At 33.1% G+C, this 23,433-nt stretch overlaps 1 protein-coding gene across 5 annotated transcripts in view; it reads left to right on the top strand.

The window, feature by feature from the left end:
* Positions 1-17,374, top strand: part of LOC114334058 (lutropin-choriogonadotropic hormone receptor-like) — a 223,094-nt gene extending 205,720 nt beyond the window's left edge. For all 5 annotated transcript variants that reach the window (XM_050649945.1, XM_050649948.1, XM_050649947.1 and 2 more), the window contains 4 exons: positions 2,899-3,194; positions 7,575-7,803; positions 11,418-11,804; positions 14,507-17,374. In XM_050649945.1, coding sequence (XP_050505902.1) covers positions 2,899-3,194; positions 7,575-7,803; positions 11,418-11,804; positions 14,507-14,612 — 1,018 coding nt within the window. In that variant the 3' untranslated portion in view covers positions 14,613-17,374. The remainder of the gene's footprint in view (positions 1-2,898; positions 3,195-7,574; positions 7,804-11,417; positions 11,805-14,506) is intronic.
* The last annotated feature ends 6,059 nt before the right edge of the window (positions 17,375-23,433 follow it).

Here is a 23,433-nt window from a genome sequence, read left to right as displayed (position 1 = left end):
ACAAAATGGCGCCCCGAAATCGTGTTTTTTTCAATTTTTGCTACATAATTCCGAACATTTTAACTTTACGCCAAAAACACCCCTTATAAAAATTCACCGAAATTAAATTCTACATAAAGACATGTTTTTCCTGATCTGCTCCGATGAAAATTTTCCTCGGAAAATGCGGGTTTTCCCAACAAAATCTTTAAATTTCAAATAAAGTTTTAGATAAGTAATTATCTACCAATAATTAAATAACTCGGTGACATAAAAGCTTTCTTGGTTTAGATTATAGTTCCAGAAGCCGGTGAAAATTAAACGAATATTTTAGCAACAATTCAATTGTTAATTAATAATTTACGGTCGCAATAATAACCAAAATAATTACGATACACTGATCAAACTTTGAAATCTTATAAACATGAGATGCCTATTTAATATTTTGTCGACAAAATATAAATTTTTAATTTTTTGAATAATCTTTAAATGTTAAAAAAATAGTTATAAACAAATTAACGTTTCTCAGGAAGTTTTTATTATATTGTAATTTTAAAAAATAGGTAAAATGCGTATTTCAGAGATCTTGAAAATGAATGCTTTAAAACTTTTTTCCAACCATTTGCAAAAAAGTGATGAAATAGCAAAGTAAACATACGATTACTACGTTGTTTATAATTTTTTAAATTCTTTCAAAGCGTAAAAGTGAGTTTAAAGTACAAGCTAATTACTTACAAAAAATATCGATTATTAGTTTAATGGTTATATTTTAATTAAAGATTATAAATATTTTTTTTGTAATTTACACGCGCGAAAGTAGACTAATACAGTACCGTAGCTATGTATTATGTATTATACCCGTCCACATACACAACTCGCGCGAGTTTAAAGCGTGTCAGTTGCTTCGAGTGAACATGTCCGGCTCTGTACCAAGCCTACTTTCGCGCTAAAAATTACAAAAAAAAAACATTTTTAATCTTTGATTAAAATATAACCATTGAACTAATGTTTGATATTTTTTGAGAGGAATTAGTTTGTACCATAAACTCACTTTTAAGCTTTGAAACAATTAAAACAAATTATAAACAACGGAATAATCGTATGTTTACTTTTCTGTTTTTTAAAATTATAATATAATAAACAATTTCTGAGAAATGTTAATTTGTTTATAACTATTATTTTTTAAACATTTAAAGATTATGCAAAAAATTAAAAATTTATATTTTGTCGACAAACTATTAAAAAGGCATCACATCTTTATAATCTTTCTAAGTTTGATCAATGTTTTATGATTATTTTGGTGGCCACGCTACTGGTCCATTAAAAAATGAAAATATCTCGAAAACTAATAAATTTAGACATAGGGAATGTTATCTAAAAATTAAAGTACGGTAACGGTACTTTTCAATAGTGATATAAAATACAGGGTGTTCCATTTAAAATTACTGAGAAAATAATGTACTTGCGTTTTGACTCACCCTGTATTTGATATAAAGAAAATTAGCAATACCGACCATTCTTGAAAATTTTGACAATACGTTAAAAAATATGGCCTTAATAAACCATTGTTGTTTTGCTTATTTTTATTTATACAGGGAGTTGAACTTGTTACGATTTTCATTTAAAATTGGTTATAACTTTGTAAATGCCCTGTATAACATAACATTCCTTTATATTTTTGTGATGGAGAAGTTAAAAGGATTTCGAATTTAAAATAAAATATAGGGTGGCTAAAATTTTTGTTATTAACTTTTATTGCTATCTATTACTATACCGGAGCTATTGAGCTTTACCCTACTAATCAATCACCCTGTATATAGTGTCTTGTTATCCTTACCAATATTGTCTATATTTAGAATTTAATTTCAATTTTTAAGAATTACCTACCTCTGTAAAAGTACAGGCTGAATGATGACGGTTCAATAACCAGGCGTATCGAGCCTATTGTATTGGGATTATTTTTTGGCCGTATAAAACTTGCAATGCATATTTACAACTTTGTAGTTTACCTACATCTTATTCATGAATTTTGCTTATATTCTTTTTCTCATGATCATCTTTCAGTGCGTCACAGTTTCTCGATTTCTTTCTAACGCATTAAATTGTATGTGACAGAAAAAAGGCACGTCGGTGATTATATTTCGTCGGTGACATTTTTATAACATTTATTCTAGTTATTCTAGTTGTCGATAGATGGCGCCATTATTAAAAGATATTTTTTTTAATTAGATAATAATATTAAAAATATAATCTGTATAATTTATAAGACTATACAAATCAAAGAAAATACCATTTTATAAATGCAAGAAACACATTTGATTTGTTTTTATTCCAAATTAAAAATAAAATGTGACAACTGTCAGATTTAACTAAAATGTCATGTTAAAATAAATGTCATAAATGTGTATTATCACGGACTTACCCTTTTTCCTATCATTTGTTACGCACTGAAAAATGATCATGAAAAGGACAATATACAAGTGTTTGCGTTATCACGTGTAGGCAGGCCCTGTCGGTTAGTCTTTACAAATGTTGAAACATGGGCTTTGGAAAGCAGGTAAAACGTGTAAGGAACCTTACAACAGGGTTTAACGGTATTTCAATAAATTTTGTTTTCAAATTTTTGAGGAATAGGTATTCTTCGTTTTTATTTAAAAGTACCTACACAAAAATTAAAATTTATTAAGCAGTTGAATTTCCTATGCGTGTACTTGTGTAGTTCAAAATGTCCCCATCAAATTAGAAACAAAAGAAGCAAAAAGCCCATTAAAGCGGGCTCCTGCGGGGTCCGGGCCCTGGGTCCGCGGAACCATGCTCAATACGCCAATGGGTTTCACTTTGAGATTAAAATTGTTAATAATTTTTTTACCAATATTGTATGTTTTATTGATATTTAATTAAGATTTGGTTTGTGTTAAGGATACCTGAAGTGGAATGTTTACCAGATCCAGACGCTTTAAATCCATGCGAAGATATAATGGGAATGTCATGGCTACGAATATCAGTATGGTGCGTGGTCGTATTGGCATTGCTTGGAAATCTGGCAGTCATGATCGTGTTTCTATTCGGTCCAACTGAAATTAACGTGGCCCGATTCCTGATCTGTAATCTGGCATTTGCAGACTTTTGTATGGGTTTATATCTACTGCTGATAGCTTCGATGGATTTCCATTCCGTTGGAGAGTATTTTAACTTTGCATACAATTGGCAATACGGTAAGTAACTTCTGTAAATAGGGGAGATTATGGATGATAATCAGACTTGTCAGTCCAGAAGCTCCAATTTGTCTAAAGTCGAGAACGAAATAGTTGCCAGTGATTCATTTCGAAATTCGTAGATCATTACGGAATTTTAGGAGAAATAGGAGTAGTTTCAGTGGCGTATAAAATTATACTATAATTTTACGTGTATAATTCTATAATTTTGTAATTATACTATTTTGGTAAGCAATAATCAAAATTTAATGCAACAATGTCCTGCCAACTATTTCGTTCTGTGAGTATGATGAGATAATCTACTACAATGTTCCAACAAGCTTGGTTATCTAAGACCTTTTATCTACCGATTAGGCGCCATAACACTTCTGCTTTACCTGATTTTCTATATAAAACATGATGTTATATTTGTCCATAGTCTCCTTGCTGTGTTTAGGGTTCCCTTAAAGGAATCATTAAGTATTTGAAAAGGGTTCCGTCACCAAAAGAGTCTGTTCCGTCACCAAAGAACCGCTGTCTTAGAGAATGAAATGAATCTTCTTCTTCTTCCTTCTTGTATGTAGGCTTTAAAGCCTGTTTCTTCTTCAATATTAGCCTCCTAAATTGTTTAAGTTATCGCATCATCTTTTTCTTGATCTACCAATACTTCTTCGTCCATTTGGTGACATATCTCGTGCTATTCGTGCTATCCTATCCTCTGTCATTCTACTAATGTGTTCGTTTCACTCCTGGTTCCGTTTTGTCACCCATCCATTTATATCTTCTACATTGCATGCTCCTCTTATGTTTTCGCTTCTCTCCCTATCGAACAGACTTTTCCCTGATATTCGTCAAAGTATTTTCATCTCTGTTGTTTCTAGTAGTCGTCTCGTTTTAGATGTGTCATGTCTTGTCTTCGCCGTGTATGTCAATATAGGTCTAATTGCTGCTTTATAGATTCTTGCTTTTGTGTCTTGTTTTAGGTTTTTGTTCTTCCAGATTGTGTCATTAAGAGATCCCGCCACTTTACTTGCTTTTAAGCTTCGTTGTCGTACTTCCTCTTCAACATCTCCGTAACTGGTTATATATATTTAGTCCAGTCGGGTTAGACGAATAACAGTCCTAACCTTGCTTTAGGAGCTGCCCCAAATTTTATTTTTTTAATCTTTAGGGGGGCTCAATAGGAGTGTAAATTTAAAATCCCGACTGAATTCCGCCATTGCGTTAGCCGCCATCTTGATTTTAAAAGACAACCGATTTTGCTCAATATCTCCGCCATTTTCAACTTTTCGACAAAAATATAACAACCGAAATTGTTGAAAATGTAATTTTTTATCATTTATATTATTACAATTTTTTCATGCCATCGATATTTTCCGAGTTATAGCGGAAAATAGTGACAGTTATATATAAATAGAGCATAATTATTGAATTATCTCGTTTATTGTTAGTTTTACGACAAAAATGTTCCTATTTTAGTTTTATTCATTTTTTTTGCTAAAGTTAATATTTAAGGTAGTATGTATGCGATATTGACGCGAGCGTAAGACCTGATTGATTTTGTAGCAATTGTTTTTGTTCAATATATACGCCATTTTCAGCTTAAATTATTCCAAATATGATTTCCTACAATTACTTTTTAACAATTTTTTTCATGCGGTTGATATTTTCCGAGTTAAGTGGGAAAATAGTAAAAAGTCGTGGGGGAGCATAATTACTGAATTGAATCTTTTTTCTGATCTGCCCCAAATTTTATCATTCTATCCTTTAGAGGAGATCAATAGTAGTGAAAATTTAAAATCTCGACTGAATTCCGCGGTTGCATTAGCCGCCATATTGATTTTAAAGGAGCACCGTTGTTGCTTAATATCTCCGCCATTTTCAACTTTTCGACAAAAACGGTAGGAACTAAAATTGTTGGAAACGCAATTTCCTACAATTTATTTTCCACAATTTTTTTATGCGATCAATATTTTCCGAGTTAAGAAGGAAAATAGTGGAAGCGGAGCGGAAGCATAATTATTGAATTATCTCATTTATTATTAACTTTACGACATAATTGTACATAAACAAAAATAAAGAGAATTATATTTTATACAATTTTTGAAACTTCTAATGAAACACCAACCAAACTAAGTACATAAAAGACATAAATAATAACTTATATGCATTAAGTTCACTTAATTTTATTAACTAGCGGGTTTTATTGGTTGAATTTTTCTGTCGATAATTAAGTTTCATATCAGTTAACATATTTTAATATTTCAACAATTTTTTTTACTTTTGGACCCCGTTGGGGGAATTTTCCCATCCCCCCTCTTAGACCAGCCACTGGTTCTCTCAAAAAATTGTAGTAAATCGTAATTGCAACAATTTCAGTCCTTACACTTTTTGTCGAAAAGTTGAAAATGGGGAAGATGTTGAACAAAAACAATTGCTTTAAAATCAATCGGGTCTTACGCTCGCGCCTTTACCGCATACGTTCTACCTTAAATATTGATTTTATCAAAAAAGTGAAGGAGATCAAAATTGTACAAAATTTAATTCTCTTCATTTTTGTATAGGCTAAAATTTGTTGTCAAAGTAATAATAAACGAGATAATTCAATAAATCAATAATTATGCTTTAACTGTCACTGTTTTTTCCCCATAACTCGGAAAATATGCACCGCACGAAAAAAATTATAATAAATGAAATTATAGAAAATCGCATTTTCAACAATTTCAGTTTGTATATTTTTGTCGAAAGTTGAAAATGGCGGAGATATTGAGCAAAAACGGTTCTCGTTTAAAATCAAGATGGACGCTAACGCAACAGTCAAATTCAGTCGAGATTTTAAATTTATACTACTATTGATCCCCCTAAAGATTAGAAAAATAAAATTTGGGGCAGCTCCTAATGCAAGGTCAAATGGTATCCCGACTGGGCTAATTCCAAGATATCTAAACCTTGCTTCCTGCTTTATTATTTTCTATCAATTTCGATTTTACATCGTAGTGGGTATTTAGATGTTGTCATAGATTTGGTTTTTTTCTGCTGATATTATCATATTGTATTTCTTGGCTGTTGTCTTCTGTCTCGGCGATTAATGCGGCGTCGTCTGCATAACATAATATTTGGATTTCTTTGTTCCCCATTCTATAACCATGACCTTTGCGTACTGCTTCTATTATTTCGTCCATTATTATATTAAAGAGCAGTGGGCTTAGCGAGTTACCTTGTCTGACTCCGCTTTGTACTGGTATAAACTGCGTTAGTTTTCCATTTATGTTTGCCTGTATTCGATTATGAAAGTAGATGTTTTCGATGGATTGTATAATATTGATTGGTATGTTTCTTCTATACAATAAATGTAAGACGTCTTCGACTTGGATGCGATCGAAAGCCTTTGTCAGGTCTATAAAACATAGATATGCTGGTTTATTGTACTCAATGGCCTTTTCTGTGATTTGTCTCAGTACAAATACGGCGTCTACGCAGGATCTTCCGGAACTGAATCCTTGTTGTTCATCTGATAAAGTTGTTAGTTTATTGATTTTGTTGGTTAGGACTTTTGTGGTTAGCTTAAGTGCGGTGTTCAGTAGATTTATACCTATATAATTGTTGGGGTCTTCTTTGTCTCCTTTCTTGAAGATTGGTATCCTTATGCTGTTTCTCCATGCGTCTGGTATCTTGCAGTGCAATATTAGTTTTTGTATAAGCTTTGTCATCTCTAGGGTTACACTTTCTCCTCCGCATTTTAGAAGCTCGCTATCTCTACTTCCCGAACACTGATTTCTATTTCGTGTCTTAATTCAGGTAAGTTATTGTTTTAATTATTATTTTCCTTTCCTTTAAACAGTTCTGTCAAGTATCTTTCCCATTCGTTTGCTGGTATGTTAATGTATTCCTTTAATTCTGCCATTTATTTCCGTTGGTTTCTTATGAATCTCCATATTTGTTTTTGTGTTCCGTAGAAGTCGCTTTCCATCCTTTTTGTAAACTGTTCCCAGTGTTTAATTTTTGTTCTTCTTACCAATTGCTTTCTTTCATTACGTATTCTTCTATAGGTGTCTCTGGATTCTGGAGTATTTGATGTTTTATACTTCATGTAAGCCTCTCGCTTCTCTTTATATTTATCTTTTATTTCTTTTCTGAACCATGGTGTATTGTTGTTGTTTCTTTTCTGCAGTATGACTTTGCGGTTTCCTAGAGCTTCTGTTGTTGCCTCTCCAATGTTGTTTTTAATTTTCTCCCAGCTCGCGTTTATATCTTCGATGTCGTCTATTTGTTTCAACTGTATCTTCTGAATGGAATGATGAAAAATGAAAACAAAATTATTAGAGTGGATAGAGATGCGACAGTGCCTATTGTATATTCTCGTCACACAAGCTATAGGAGACTAATTATATTTTGTTTTAGGTATCGGATGTCAAATAGCAGGATTCTTAACCGTTTTCTCGAGCCACTTATCTATATATACATTAACCATAATAACACTGGAGAGGTGGTTCGCAATCACGTACGCTATTCATCTAACAAAAAGGATTACTATCAAATGTGCAATGTATATTTTGCTTGGAGGATGGGTTTACTCATTTATTATAGCCATCCTCCCGGTCGTTGGAATAAGCAACTACAGTAGCACAAGGTAAATGGACTTTGAAATCATCATCATCATTGATTCTACAACCCATGGTGGACCTTGACCTGTTCCAGAATCAGCTTCCATTCCTTCCTATCCTTCGCCTTGGTTTTCCAATTTCGCTCTCCTAACACTGGGAAGTCATCTTCCACCTGGTCCTTAAATCGTGCTCTAGGACTGCCTCTTCTCACTCCATCCGATCTCTTGCTATAATTGTGTTTCCACGGCTCCATCTCATTACGGAAAAAACTTCACCCACCGTCTGCTCTAATGCAAACATGCATCGACGAACTCTCGGCAGAGTACGAAGAAATCCTTGAGGCTACACCATTAGCCTACCGCACCCTCCTCATCTGATCCTTATCCTTTCCCCGAACAGGGAGAAGTTGGTGTTTTGCGGTTTCCGAACTTCATTGCTCAATTATACCTGTTAGCCCCGAGAAATAGCAGCAACTATTTTCTCACACTTGAACGCTCACTGAACATACAGTGTCCAAAACCACAGCCGACGAAGACTGCAGGCTTGCCTGTACAGCGTACAATGGTTTCTAGGGACGGTGGCTGAGGGCAAAGCATGGACAGTACACACATATGTCATCTCTGGAAAGAACACCATATTCGAAATCGCTCTCTCTCTCTTTTCTGGTTTCTAACAGCCAGCTGGAAAACACCGTCTAGCATCCTGCAAGCTACCCAGACACTTTGCCCCAGCGCTTTTTAGGGATGTTTGCTTTTGCTGCCTACACCAATATTCAACGCATACCCTGAAGAGGACCACAATCCTAAACAGGGACCAAACAATATATTCCTCTCAAAATAAAGTTTATCCTTACCAATCCACATAATATATTTTCTCATTCATTTCCTTCTAAATGGCCACTGCAGCCTGATTATTCTGATAGATCTACCAATACTAGGCTCATTAAAAAGGTGGTAAAGCTCAAAATTAGCATAATCCGTTTTCCTGCATGCCTTTATAGATATATCTAAGAATTTTTCATTCAAAACGGCCTAACCGTTCTTCATCACTTTTTGTTACCGTCCACGTTTCTGACGCGTAAGCGTAAGTGAGGACGGGCTTGATTAAAGTTCTGTATATCAATATTTTTGTTCTTTTTGTGACTATTTTTGATGTTAAAAGTTTCTTTAATCCATAGTACGCTATTCGGCTATTTGCCAGATATATACACACTTGAATTTTTGTATATAGCTAGAGTGGCGTAACAAACTCCGTCGGGGCCCTCTCGCAGAATTGGAAATGGGGCCCCCTTCAAAAAATTACTGTTTCAAAATGTTATGAAAAACTGCAGGAAATATGAAAACTGAGTTGTAAAAAATTGAATTTAAAATTATGTTTCCACAAGCTCTGCACAATATCGCTTACCTTGAAATCGGTGTAGTTTAGGATATGGTAAACTTGTAGATCCAATGGGTGACTCAATTCATCACTGCTTCCATGAAATTCTATCACTCGCTGACGGCGCCGTCATTTGCATGAGAAGCGATAAACTTTTGAATTCGGAGGTTCTTTCGTTGAAGGCTTGGAACGGAGTCAAAGTAGTACCTTCCGTCTTAATGGTACTGAACTGAGCATGTCTAGTTTGAGACATGCGTACCTAAAGCGATAAGCTTTTCGCTTGTGGATAATTAAAATTGACTTTGAGAAGATTATTCTGCATCATTTTACAGGGGGCAGACCAAAGTAACTAAATATAGTTATTAACTAAAACTTATTACCCGAAAATAAATAAATATTAGAATCATAGCGATATAAAATAAAGAAATAAGGATTCCCGAACAATTACTAAATGCGACTAGTGTAACAAAAACTTATATAGGCCAGAAAATGTACGTGAAATACGGCGATACCGTGTAATTTTCAGTGTCACCGTTGAAGTGGCCAAGTCAATACTTTTCAAGTTATTTAGGAGTGAAAATGTTTATTTAAAAAAAACACGTTTTCAGGCGGTTTTAGTAAATAACTCAAAAAGTAAGTGCCTATGTATTTGATCGAAAAAAATATTCTCAGCAAAAGTGTAGCTTATAAAAAAATAAAAAATAAAGTCTATCGACCCAGTAAAAGCAAAGTTGTAGCTCATGAAAAATGTTTCATATTCGTCAAATTCCAAATCGAATATTTAACATAAAATAACCAAAAAATTAAGCATTTTTCGGAAAAAGCTCATTAAAACTTTTTTAAAGTGTTTAAAAAAACTTTATTTTTTATTAAAGTTTCTAGCATCAAAACTAAGCGAACTGTGCTTAAAATACAGTTAAAACCTTTTTTGGTTGAAAAAAATTGTGAAAATCTCTCTCTATTTAGCACCCCAAATGAAACTAATGATTACCGCTTTACAAATTACTTAACTTTTTTTTATAGGTATGACTAGTAAGTTTCACCGGTTCAAAGTGCTATTTTTCAAAGGGCTTGAACGAGTCAGTAATCATTATTGTATGCAAATTTTGAACAGCCACATCGTAACCAATTTTTGTCTTACAGAAAAACAAAATAAAAACACAAAATATTTACAAAAGCAAAACCTACATTTCTTTACTGTTTGAGTTTTTTCGTATCACTAATACTTTATACGTTATATTTTTTCTTACATTTTTATATACGAATAAGATAAATAATTATTTATGAGCTACAACTTTGCGCTTTTACTGTGTCGATATACTTTATGAATACACCATTTTTTTTTGTTTTTTTATAAGCAACATTTTTGCTAAAAACCGCTTGAAAACGTGTTTTATTTGTTGAAAAATAAAAATTTTCACTCTCAATCAAATAACTTGAAAAGTATTGACTTATTTAAACTCTATAGAACAATAATTTATTAGAATTAGTCAAAACGTATGTTTTTCACCCCCGAGAGTCATCCCTTTCGCCCTCCCCAGTAAAAGCAACCAACGACACAAGTCCAACTTTGAAGTTGAAGTTGAAGTTTAAGTAGAACCTAAATCCAAATTGTTAAGCAAATTCGTCGTGGCGCTGATAATTACACTCCAAAACGGTCATTTACTGAACTACTACTGCCACTAGTGTATTCATGCACTGTTTATGGCAACTTACTTATTTTTCATCTATGCGTAAAATAATATAATAATAACACATTTATACGTATATTAGACGACAAGATGGGGCCCCTGACATATTGGGCCCCCCCGCAAGCTTCATACTGCGGGGGCCTTTGTTACGCCCCTGAGCTCTAGCACTTTGAAATGAAATACGTGAATTAAATCTTTATGCAAAACGGAACAAAAAATGCTACATTTATAACATTTATATTCTTGTGTTTATCAATTATTTTCGTCATATCACGTTTTGACATTTAACTAAATTCAAATCGAATGCATGTAAAGTTGAATTTAACTTGAATCATCTCTAAACTTTCAGCATGCCCTTCTTAGGCCACAATCTGAAAATAATTATCAATTGAAAGTTTTATAGGATATTGCGCCAAATTGGAAGAAAACACAAAAGTTTTTGATACCTACCAGCCTATAGTATCCAATTTGGTTCTTGTCATTAGTATCCATTTTAACGTCATTTTTTCTTCATAATATTTTCTTTATAAACAGATAGATACCATGTTAATGCGTTATTATAATTATTTTAGCATTTGCCTACCGATGGAAAGTAAAGAAGTAGTCGACAAAATTTATTTATACACTGTAATATTTATCAACGGAGCAGCCTTTGCTCTCATTGTTTTCTGCTACGTTCAAATATACCTCAGCCTTGGTTACGAGACCAGAAGAGCCAGCACTAAAGGCGAGATGACGATCGCGAAGAAAATGTCTTTACTTGTTCTTGTGGATTTTGCGACAGTAGCTCCAGTGGCATTTTTTGGATTGACTGCTTTAGCTGGATATCCTTTGATCGGTGTCACGAAATCGAAGATATTGTTGGTGTTCTTTTATCCGTTAAATGCCTGTGCTAACCCTTATTTATATGCTGTAATGACTGCCCAATACAGACAAGATTTTCTGAAGCTAGTGTCAAGGTAAGTAGTCGCATGAAAAGCTAGAGCAGTACCTATTCCATTCAGCGAATGTATTAGATAATACAGTATGTCTCAGAAGAATGTAGAATGTAATAAATTTCATAAAATAATAATTATTTTATTTGATCTAGTTCCTCACTCTTCTGCTTAGCATTCTATTAGTCTTTCTAGATAATTTCTTCTTCTTGCCCCTTTCCTTCTTTCATTTAGGTGTTCTTTTGCTTTATATTCCTCTCCTAACTCAGCTTAAATATCATTACGGTTATTTTAATATTATTTAAATCTATTTCAAACTTCTAAAAAATTCAGAATTATTCGCAGATCTTTGTTATTTTAGATACCAACAATCTTAACTACTTACTTATTTTGATATCTCATCCAATATAAAAAAATTAAGAATCGTTATAGATTATTATGTATTTTTCTTTCGAAAAATTATTTTTGATTAAATATTTTCACGGCCAACTAATAAAATTTCACGTAATTTTGGTTGCAGTTAATGTTTAGCTTAAAGAATCACGAATAACTCACAAATTAAAGCAATTAAGTATAGGAAACGCTTAAGCAATAATAAAGTACCATAAAATAGCATTTCATTACAACAATAAAATACCTTCCATTTAAGAACACTCAGAAAATACATACTCATTCAAGGTTCGACCAATCCTGAATCCTGTATAGATACCAAAATTGAATGTTTCGCTGTGTTAATAATGCTGGACTACAGTAGACTATAATAAAAATCATTTAAAAATAAATAGATTTTTGATGTTAAATCTCCACAATTCTACAGGATGTTAATATTGCTACGAAATTAGTAAAGAAACGTAATTATCTTTTAAACTACCGCGTATAACATCGCAAAACATTATACTCTAAAAGGAGAACATCGAGAAGACTCCAAAAATGTATAAATATTCAGGGTGTTCCATTAAAATAGATAAGTTTGTTGCACCCTGTCAATAAGGGTAGCCCTGCCCCTGTATATATTAAAATATTTTCGAACTAATGTGCTATATATACAGACTGGACCAGAAGACTGAAAACGCATTCTGGTTATATTATCTACTAAAACAATGGTCCGAATTATATTAATTACCAAAAAAAATGTTTCGTTTTTATCGTTGCCAGATTTACCATTTTTTTAATATCATTAGTCACTTTAGGTATTTAAATACCCTTTATAAAGACACCTTGTATATTATACCTACCTTTATTGAAATCTCCACTTCAACACCAGTTGAAAATATTGTTGAACAAGTTGGTTCCTTCCCTATAAGATAAGATCATTTTCTATTGCAGTAGACTCGCATCCTCATCATTAAAACGGTAATTTGCTCTTTTTCATTAAACACCATCTTTGTTTTAGATCTTTTAAAAAACCTATAAAACAACTGTCAGCTTTAGTTATTAATACAATTTATTTGACAAAACTTTTCAATAAACTTCAAGCTATTGTTAGTTTTATGGTAAAACGTGCGCAATTATATAAAATACCACGTGTTAGTATTGAAGCAAGCAGTCCGATAGCAATACCATATTATAGAGAATTCGGACAGCTTGTATATTAGTGCACCCTAATATTTAACTGCGTATTTTGGCATTGGATCCGAGCTTGACATGTAACACCTTTGCCATATCCTCTATTTTTTCATACTATCACATTACGTAAAGTTGCATTTAAAAATACAAATTAAGTAAAAGATGAAGTAGTTTTCAATCCTAATAGCAATATTATTAATATTTAAAAATATTAAAACATTACTAAAATATTTTTAAATTGAAAATTTATTGGTCCATTTTCTTGGTAAAAAAGTTTTTAAAAGTAAAGTTTTTTATGTTGTTGTTTTCACCAATTTTGAGAAAATGTGAAAACGTTGAATTATCGAAGTCCGTCTGTCTGTCACTGTCTGTCTGTAAACTCAACTCCTCCGTTATTATACCAGGTAGAATGACAAATGAGGTGTCAAATGGAAGCTTATAATCCAAGGATGGTACTAAAGGTGAGAAATTTGACATAGGCTGTTTGCTCGTCTCTATAATGATGGAGGAGTTATATTCGCGGTCGGACGGACGGACGGTCAAATTTGTCACCTTGAGTACCATCCTTGGATTATAAGCTTTCATTTGACACCTCATTTGTCTTTCTGCCTGATATAATGACGAAGGAGTTATATTCGCGGTTGGACGGACAGACGGACAGACAGCGTAGGTCAAATTTCTCACCTTTAGTACCATCCTTGGATTATAACTTTTCATTCGACACCTCATTTGTCATTCTACCTGGTATAATGACGGAGGAGTTGTGTTTACGGACAGACAGACAGACGGACGGACGGACGGACAGACGGACGTGAAATTATTCTATTATTCGTGTAGGTACCTACATTTAACATTGATTGAAATTATGAAAAAAATAAACAAAAAAGTATGGCAACACTGTGACCCACAAACATAAGATTCAGATATAGGTTACATAGGGTGCACTAATATACAAGCTGTCCGAGAATTCTGTTTAAAAAACCAAAGTGACTAAGATATCAGAAAAATGATGAAGCTGACTATATTGCAAGCATAGAAATTTGAAATATCCATAATGCAGAATAGACATATCCCGGTTTTTGGCGTTTCCAGAATTTTGATTTTCTTTGTACACATTGATAAGTATCTCAATTAATTTATTAATAATGCATATTTTCCAGGTGCAAAAACTGCAACAGACATATTGAACCTCACAAGACCGATTCAGTTCCATTATCTATTTCCAACCACACGCACAAAAATGGTTATTGTGCAACACACGGTTAGACTTGATAGTTGTTTATAAAAGACTTAAATCTCATTTTTGTGAGATGTATCAAGAAGTCTCAAATTGCTCTTGCTCTGCAAAATTTGCAGAACATTTTTTTATATAATTTATTTAGGTTATTTCTCTTATTTCTAAGAGTAAAATGTCCTTGGTTATTGTAATGACAAGAAGTATTATGCATTATATTTTTAAAAAATTTAGTAAGATATTTTATACATTTGAAATAAATTTTATATATTTTTTATTTAGTTATATACATTGAGGTTGTACTATTGCTTTTGTATATGTATTGGTATTATTTTTGTCATCAACCTTTTCATAAGGTATACTGGATTTGCTCACCCCAGTCTCAAGTATCTATGGTTTATTGTTTAACCAAGAGGAGTAAACTAAAAAGACAAATTCACACCCAAGAAAGTCACTAGAAAAGTCACCAAATACATCTTCTTTTTTGGTTGATCATGTCGACCCACAACGGTAACCCTAAATATTATATTATATTAATACGTCGCTAAAGAGTTCTAAAAACAACTGTTTTTTTTTATATAAAAGCAGACTAAAAATCTAAAAATTAAAGGAATAACGCAGAAAACAAAAAAAATCGCCGATATAACTTAATTAACCTATGAAATGCCAAAAGTGTCTAAATTTGATAAATGTCATTAGTGTCAAAATTTTATAACACTGGAGTAAACTTGCCTACGGTTGGACCAATTACAAACATGCATTACAGCGCGGTAAATTTGAATCACTTCTTCTGGTTTAAAAACAAACAGGTATAAATTTAGACATTATTTTTTTGCTAAGTTGGACAAATTTTGACTTCAACTATGTAAAAGTGGATAGAAGTTTATATTGTATACAACCATGCAATCGTGTTCATAGCTAATAATAATTTGTTAAAGTTAAAAGTAAAAAATATACACTCCCCTTATTCATGATTATTCTTCTTTTTTTTTTCAATAAAAGAAGTCTTTAGCAGTAAGCTTACTTCAACTATTAATAAGATATGTTAGGATTTTCATAGAGGTATATATTAACATAATATAACATATAATATAACAATAATAATATAACATATAATAAGGCAGCCACAAAATATAACAATAGGAGAATACAACATTGAGGGGGTAAAAAACTTTACATACTTGGGATCCCTAGTCACATCTGATAATAACGTAGCAGAGGAAGTGAAGAGGCGAATATTTATTGCCAATAAAAGTTATCATGGCTTAATTCGGCAACTAAGATCAGACAACGTCGCAAGGAAAACAAAATGCCAAATATACAAAACCCTAATAAGACCGGTACTCACATACGGCTCAGAAACCTGGACACTCACTAAAAGAGAGGAAACATTGCTAGCCACCTTTGAACTATACGAAATATACCAGGATCCAGATATCATAACATTCATTAAAATAGGACGGCTGCGTTGGATGGGACATGTAGAAAGAATGGAAGAAGGCGAAATACCAAACAAAATATTCAAACAGATGCCAGTAGGAAAAAGAACAAGAGGAAGACCGAAGCTGAGATATTTAGAACAAATAGAAAATGATATAAAAACCTTAAAAATAGAAAACTGGAGAAAAAAAGCACGAAACAGATCAGAGTGGAGAAGAATCCTGGAACAGGCCAAGACCCAGAAAGGGCTGTCGAGCCAATGATGATGATGATGATGATGATATATTAACATAGAGTGAGCCTACCCTCCCCGCTTCCTGACGACAAGATCTCTTGGACTGGTTTGGGCTATCTCTTTCTAGCACATTGTATGGAAAATTGGAAAAACTAAGATGACATTAAGTGTGAGTATAGGCACGGAAGTAGAAGTATAACAGCACTGAGCCAAATAAAAAAGATGGTGTCGTCACTTCGCTCTGAATGACACTGTCTTTGATAATAATATAGTCTATGTGATTTTTTTGTGTCGTATATTTCTGACAATGACGCTGTCAAAATACTCCCAAGCTGAATGAACCGTCTGTACATATGGTGTATTATTTTTCCTAATTCTATTATTTGCTGCTTACACTATATTCCATATTATTGTGTAATTACGTGCATGGCTAAAGGTTCTAAACCAAGGCCAGAAAACAAAACAAAAAAAAAACTATATCCCAGCCTAAGTATGTCTATCTCTCACTAAATAGCGGCCACACATTGTGCAGAAACTGGAGGGGAATGATCTTGCTTACCATTATGAATAAAATTCTCTCAATATTTTGTATATTGAGAGTATAAAGATACAGATTTTTAACCAATAGAATCGCGATATGGCATTCGCGATAAAGGTGGTACACGCGCAGTGACCAATGGCCAGTCAAATACATACGCTTTGACAGTTCTCAATATGTAAACAAACTGTCAAACTGACAAACTACTTAATTTGTTTGCGTTACAAAATTAATAAATTTGAATATATTTTTTGTTGTGAATGATCATAGAAAAACTAGTGTATACAACTTGCATTTAATTATCATGATGAAGCTCGTACTCTATACGAAACTCGCTGCATACGGCACGTTTCGTATCCCTCATACTCGCTTCATAATGGCTATCATTAAATGCTCGTTGAATAATATACTATTAATTTAAAAACACACAATCTAGATTTAGTATAAATATCAAGAGTTGTACCTACCATATTTTAGTTTACACCTCAGTATAATTAATTATACACACATTTATATAAAAGACTGAATAATTTCTTTGGATACTGTATTATTTGTAGTTATTAATAAAAATGTTCATTTTATGTCATCTTTCAGTTCTTCTTCCCTATGCATATGCTTCTGTAAACTAACATTTTATTTGAAATATTGGATTGTAAGACAATCGTATGAAACAACGAATAAATAATTCTAGTTTTCTCTCTTTTGTTTTCTTCTTTCTGGAAGCTGTTTTAAGTACTATAGCTATAGATACAAGTTCATGTTTGTGAGTGCCCACAAACATGAACTTTCACAAAGGAGAACATCCACAGGATATTCAAAACACAAAGAGCAATGTAAAGACAGATGCTGGGTATCGGCCTTATAGACAGGAAAATAAACTCATGGATCAGAGAAAAAACAAAGGTGAACGATGTATCATGACAGGTTGCAAAGCTTAAATGAAACTTCGCCGGCCACACTCTGCGACAAAAAGATAAAAGATGTAATAAGCGAATTCTATACTGGGACCATGGGAACAGAAAAGAAAAAGATGAACACCACAGATCCCTAACAACACAAAACATTCCAGGAATGTACTATCAAAGTTCTATTAATGTTTGAATGTCCTGGACATTCAAGGAACATTCGGTGAACATCTGATTAATTTAGTGGTGGAATGTTACTACAAGACATTCTACGAACATATTTCCAATGTCCTATATTTTAAGAGAGGCCATTTACTATTCAATTTGCGTTCATTTTCAAATTTGCCGCGCGTGTATATATGTTAGGGTCGCGTGGTCATCACATGTCATGATAACCTAAAATTTTCTGATGGGAAAATGCATAGATAAAGAATATTGGGAAAATGGAAATTAGTGGCTTTTTTGCTGTTCTGTCTGTTAGTTTTGCTCTGGCTGGATCTCCTTTGTTTAAACAATTATGTATTATAAAATCCGTTAATTTTCTTTATTCTTTATGAAACGAATTATTTATGCATAATATTACCTATATAGTACCTATTTCTTTTGATTTTTAATTAAGGAAGGAAACGTATAGCCTTGTGGCTATGAAAGGCAAAAGAAAGATATAAAAAATGTATTAGCTAGTTAAAAGAAACTCCACATTGTCGATGCATAATAAGTTATTACCTACTTTATAAACAAATATTAAGACCTGTATGGATGCCCACTATGGGGGTGTGGGTACTAGACCGAGTAATATAAAAATTATACAAAGATTCCAGAACAAAATACTGAGAAATATTGTAGATTCTCCTTGGTATGTGACAAACAGTGAGGAATGGAACCTAGATATAATCATCAAGAAGATGACAGGAAGTCACGAGCAACAACTTCATAAATACGAGAATATTGAGGAAATTCAGCTCCTCGATACTACTTGGGAAACTAGAATGATTGAAGAGAACAAAGCCTTTTGAACTAGTTTGAGTGATAGGTGATAGCATTGTGATAGTGAAAAAACAGAGCATAGTGCCTGTGTGCCTATGTATGTTAGAATAGTGCACGATCTTGTTAGATTAGATAAGAGACGCTATGGGGTAAGCTCTTCATTTTAAGGAACAGTAGTAATTTAGGTTAAATTAAAATTGCTCATTGGTCAGTTATGACCAGATTGTAATTGTAATGTACAATTCAATACAATGAATCATCATCGTAGTGATGATTATGGAAAAAAATATATGACAAGATTTTGTTCAATAAAAATGTTTATATTTATCAAGGATGTATTATTTGGTATGGCCACATATAGTTCTGGTATATTATCATCGGTGATGTGACAATACCTCCTATCCTTTTACATGAATTTTGTAGGAGACGAAAAACCATTTTTAGGGTCATCTCCTGTTTCACATGTAAATTTTGACATGTTTTGTAGTAAATAGATAGTTGAATTTACTACAAAACATGTCAAAAAATATCATATGAAAACAGGAAGGGAATGTCTAAAAAATATACTGTGAATGTCCAAAGAACATTCGTAGACATTCATGGAATGCAATAATACCTTCAGGGAATGTTTAAAATGCGGACAGAGGACTTTCCCGGGACATTCAGGGAACTTTCTTGGCTTTTGAGGACATTCCAGGAATGTTTTCAATGTCCTGTGTGTACATTCTAGGAACATACATGAAATGTTTGGTGTTATTAGGGATCAGATGGACGGACGACCTTAAGAGTACGGCAGGAAAGGACTGGATGTAGATTACCAGAATAGAGACCAATGGAGATTAACAGAAGAGGCCTATGCCCAGGAATGGGCATTTAAGGCTGATTAGATAGATAGAGAGAGATACAAGTTCTCAAGACTTCGGTAGGTCTGAATTCGGATCCTAGGTTTTCACATTAAGTGACCGGAAGTAGAACTGGAACTACTGGAAGTCGATATTTGAACTCTTCGTGTAACTGCACGCCGACTGATATACCTACAATTTCATTAATTTTGAGTCATTTTTGCAAAACTTCCGGTCATAAGTTTTTAAAACCGAAATGACATCAAAAATGGAACTAAATATTCGTTCTAGATTTTTAAAGACATGCTGATTAATAGGTACATTCTATATCACATAGATATAATACTATTTCTGCGACTATAATGTGACGCTTCCAATTACATATACCTTTTTAACCGGAAGTAATATAAAAACTAAAAAAAATGTATTTATTCTCATCTTACTAAGGCGCGTCAAATAATATATCGCTTGTACGATTTCGACGACTTCAAAACCATGCTTCCGCTTACAACTCTAAAAACGGAAGTCCTAGGTCAAAGGACCCCGCAGAAACCTTATGGAAAATGGCTCTCTGTCAAACGCTCTGAAACTTTGGGTTCTGGTAGTCCATGATGTGTAGAACAAAAAACTCAATGGGCCCCTAGCTCCAAACATCATGGTTTTGAGATATAAGTCTCTGAAGTTATATGTACAATGAGGACGTTTGAATTGGAATTAATTCATTTTTTCGAGAATGAGCGACTCTGGAGATAAATGCCGAATCAGGTCGATTTTTATTTTTAAATTATAATTTTTTGGCATTTACAAGGTGTCCAGAAACTCTACCGACAAACGAAGACAGGAGATTCCTCAGATAATTTTAAGACAATTTAACCCAATTCACTTAGTCCGAAAATGCTCCCTAAAGGAGCTAGAGCACTTTGAAGATGGCGCCTTGGAATTAGTTTTTCTTAAATACCTCCAGAACGCTTCTATTTAGACAAACGAAAATTGGTACGCATACTTATCTTCCAGAGATAAATCGATTCCATCCATTACGAATTTCTAATGCCGGTCATAGGCGTCCGTTTGGGGTAGGGCAACGGTAATTCTGTCACATAACTTTTTTTGTCTTTAACTTTTAAGCATTTTTGACTATGGATCATTAACGTTTGAGGTAATCTAGTACTAAAAGGTACTATTGCTTTAAGTCGATAGAATACACCGTTTTCTAGAAAAATCGATTTAAATATTCTTCGTTTGTTGAATTTCAAAAAAGAAATTAAAAAAAAACTATTTAGAAAAATGAAAACTGGCACATTTATTTATATTCCAGAAATGAATCGATTTTATTAATTGCGAATTTCTTGTAGCGGTCATATGCGTCCGTTTTGGGTAGGTGAAAGGTTATTTTATCGCATAACAGATTTGTCTTAATTTTTAAGCATTTTTGACACTTTATTATTGAATTATGAGGTATTCTAGTATTAAAAGTTACTCTTGCTATAAGTAGGTAAAATACACCGTTTTTTTTTTGAAAAATTTTTTCAATTTTTTTTCATATTTCCAAAACGAAAAATTTTCAAATCGATTTTTCTAGAAAACGGTGTATCCTACCGACTTAAAGCAAGAGTACCTGTTAGTGCTAAAATACCTTATAATTTAATAATCCAGAGTCAAAAATGCTTTAAAGTTAAAGACAAAAAAGTTATGCGATAAAATAACCGTGGCCCTACCTAATAGGGACGCCTATGACGGGTCTATGAATGCCTGACGCCTGACTATAAATTCGCAATAGATGGAGTCGATTTACCTTTGGAAGATAAATATGTTTGCTAATTTTCGTTTTTCTAACTAGAAGCGTTCTGGAGGTATTTAAGAAAAACTAATTACAAGACGCCATCTTCAAAGAGCTCTATCTCCCTTAGAAAGCATTTTTGGACTAGATGAATTGAGTTAAATTGTCTTAAAATTATCTGAGGAATCTCCTGTATTTATTTGTCGGTAGAGTTTCTGGACACCCTGTATATCATACTAGTGACGTCATCTATCTGGGCGTGATGACGCAATCGATGATTTTTTAAAAATGAGAATAGGGGTCGTGTGATAGCTCATTCGAAAGGTTATTCAATTATCTATTCACTAATATAAACATTAACACAATTATTCATACAGGGTGCAAAAGATTTTTTTTTAATTAAATTAATTGAGACAAAAAGAAGAATGTATGTAATTTATTTAATGAAAAATACATTTTACTGCTGTCAGAAAAGAGAAAAAAATGTTAAATTGAAAAATAAACATTGCTTTTCCCTTAAATTCAATGTTCAAACTGCTAAGGGGTAAATGGGTGGCAGCTTTAATATTGAATTTAAACGAAAACAATATTTATTTATCAAATAAACATTTTCCTGTTTCGGACAAAATTAAAATGTATTTCGAATTAAATAAATTATATACATTGTTCTTTTTGTCTCAATTAATTTAAATGTTAGGATATAAAGAGTCTCATGCTCATTTATGAGCATTAGACTCTTTATATCCTAACATTTACACAATGTGCTCAGTGCTCATACCAGCAACTAGTTCATCACCTCAATTAATTTAATTCAAAAAAATTTTTATTGTTTATATTTTATTAATGAATAGAGAGTTGAATAACCTTTCGCAACCCCTATTCTCATTTAAAAAAATCATCGATTACGTCATCACGCCTAGATGGATGACGTCAGGATTTATCTAAAGAGTCGCCCATTCTCTAGAAAGTCTAGAAAATGAATTTATTCCAACTCAAACGTGCTCATTGTACATATAACTTCAGATGCTTATATCTTAAAACCATGATTTTTTGGAGTTATGGGCCCATTGAGTCTTTTGTTCTACTCATCAAGGACTACCAAAACCCAAAGTTTCAGAGCATTTGACAGAGAGCAATTTCCCATAAGGTTTCTGCGGGGTCCTTTCTCTCTTGGGTTATAAGCTGTCATTCGACACCTCATTTGTCATTCTACCTGATATAACGCTAAGGAAAGCTCAAAACAGAAGTGGAAGATCAAGTGAACAAAGCAAACAGAGCTGCAGGTTGCTTTAATGAAACAAATTGAAAAAGAAAAATATCGGAAAAGAAGTGAAAGGCAGAATTTACAAAACAGTCATCAGACCAATAATGACATACACGGCAGAAACACGACCTGATACAGAAAGGACAAAAAGAATGCTAGAACCAGCAGAGATGAAAACACTTCAAAAAGTCGATGGTAAGACATTATGGGATAGAGCTAGAAGTGCATATATACGACGGAGATGCAAAGTTCTTCTCTTTTATGTTCCATCTTCTATCGAAGGTTGGAAATCATCATAGGAATGCGGACCCTTTTGACTGCCGCTCTAAATAGCTCTGCACTACTGCATTCGAACCATTCCCTTAAGTTCTTAAGCCAGGATGTTCTTCGTCTTCCCACATTTCGCTTTCCTCGGATTTTGCCTTGCATTATAAGTTGTAATAATGAGTATTTTTGCCCTCTCATCACATGTCCCAAGTACTCAAGTTTTCGTCTTTTGATAGTTAATATTATTTCCAATTTATTTCATATCCTTCTAGTTACTTCCACGTTTGACATTTTTTGAATCCATGATATTCGTAGGATTCTTCTGTAACACCAAAATGGGTATGCAAGGTGGACAACACCAGATGCAAGGTGGACAGCATTAATAACTGGGTAAAAAACAGAAGAGTAGGATGGACAGACCACATAAGCTGAATGACAACAAACAAAGTAGTAAGGATGGCGAGAGAGATGGTTCCCCAATAGGAAGACGATCAGTGGGAAGACCACGAAAACGATGGAATGACAACTTACTGGAGGCATATTGAAAAACAGACAGAGTCTTAGATAGACACAAAAAGAAGAAGAAGAAAAATAAAGT

Source organism: Diabrotica virgifera, chromosome 4, assembly GCF_917563875.1.
Source record: "Diabrotica virgifera virgifera chromosome 4, PGI_DIABVI_V3a".
NCBI classification, from domain to species: domain Eukaryota; kingdom Metazoa; phylum Arthropoda; class Insecta; order Coleoptera; family Chrysomelidae; genus Diabrotica; species Diabrotica virgifera.
This window is presented reverse-complemented; position numbering and strand designations above follow the sequence as displayed.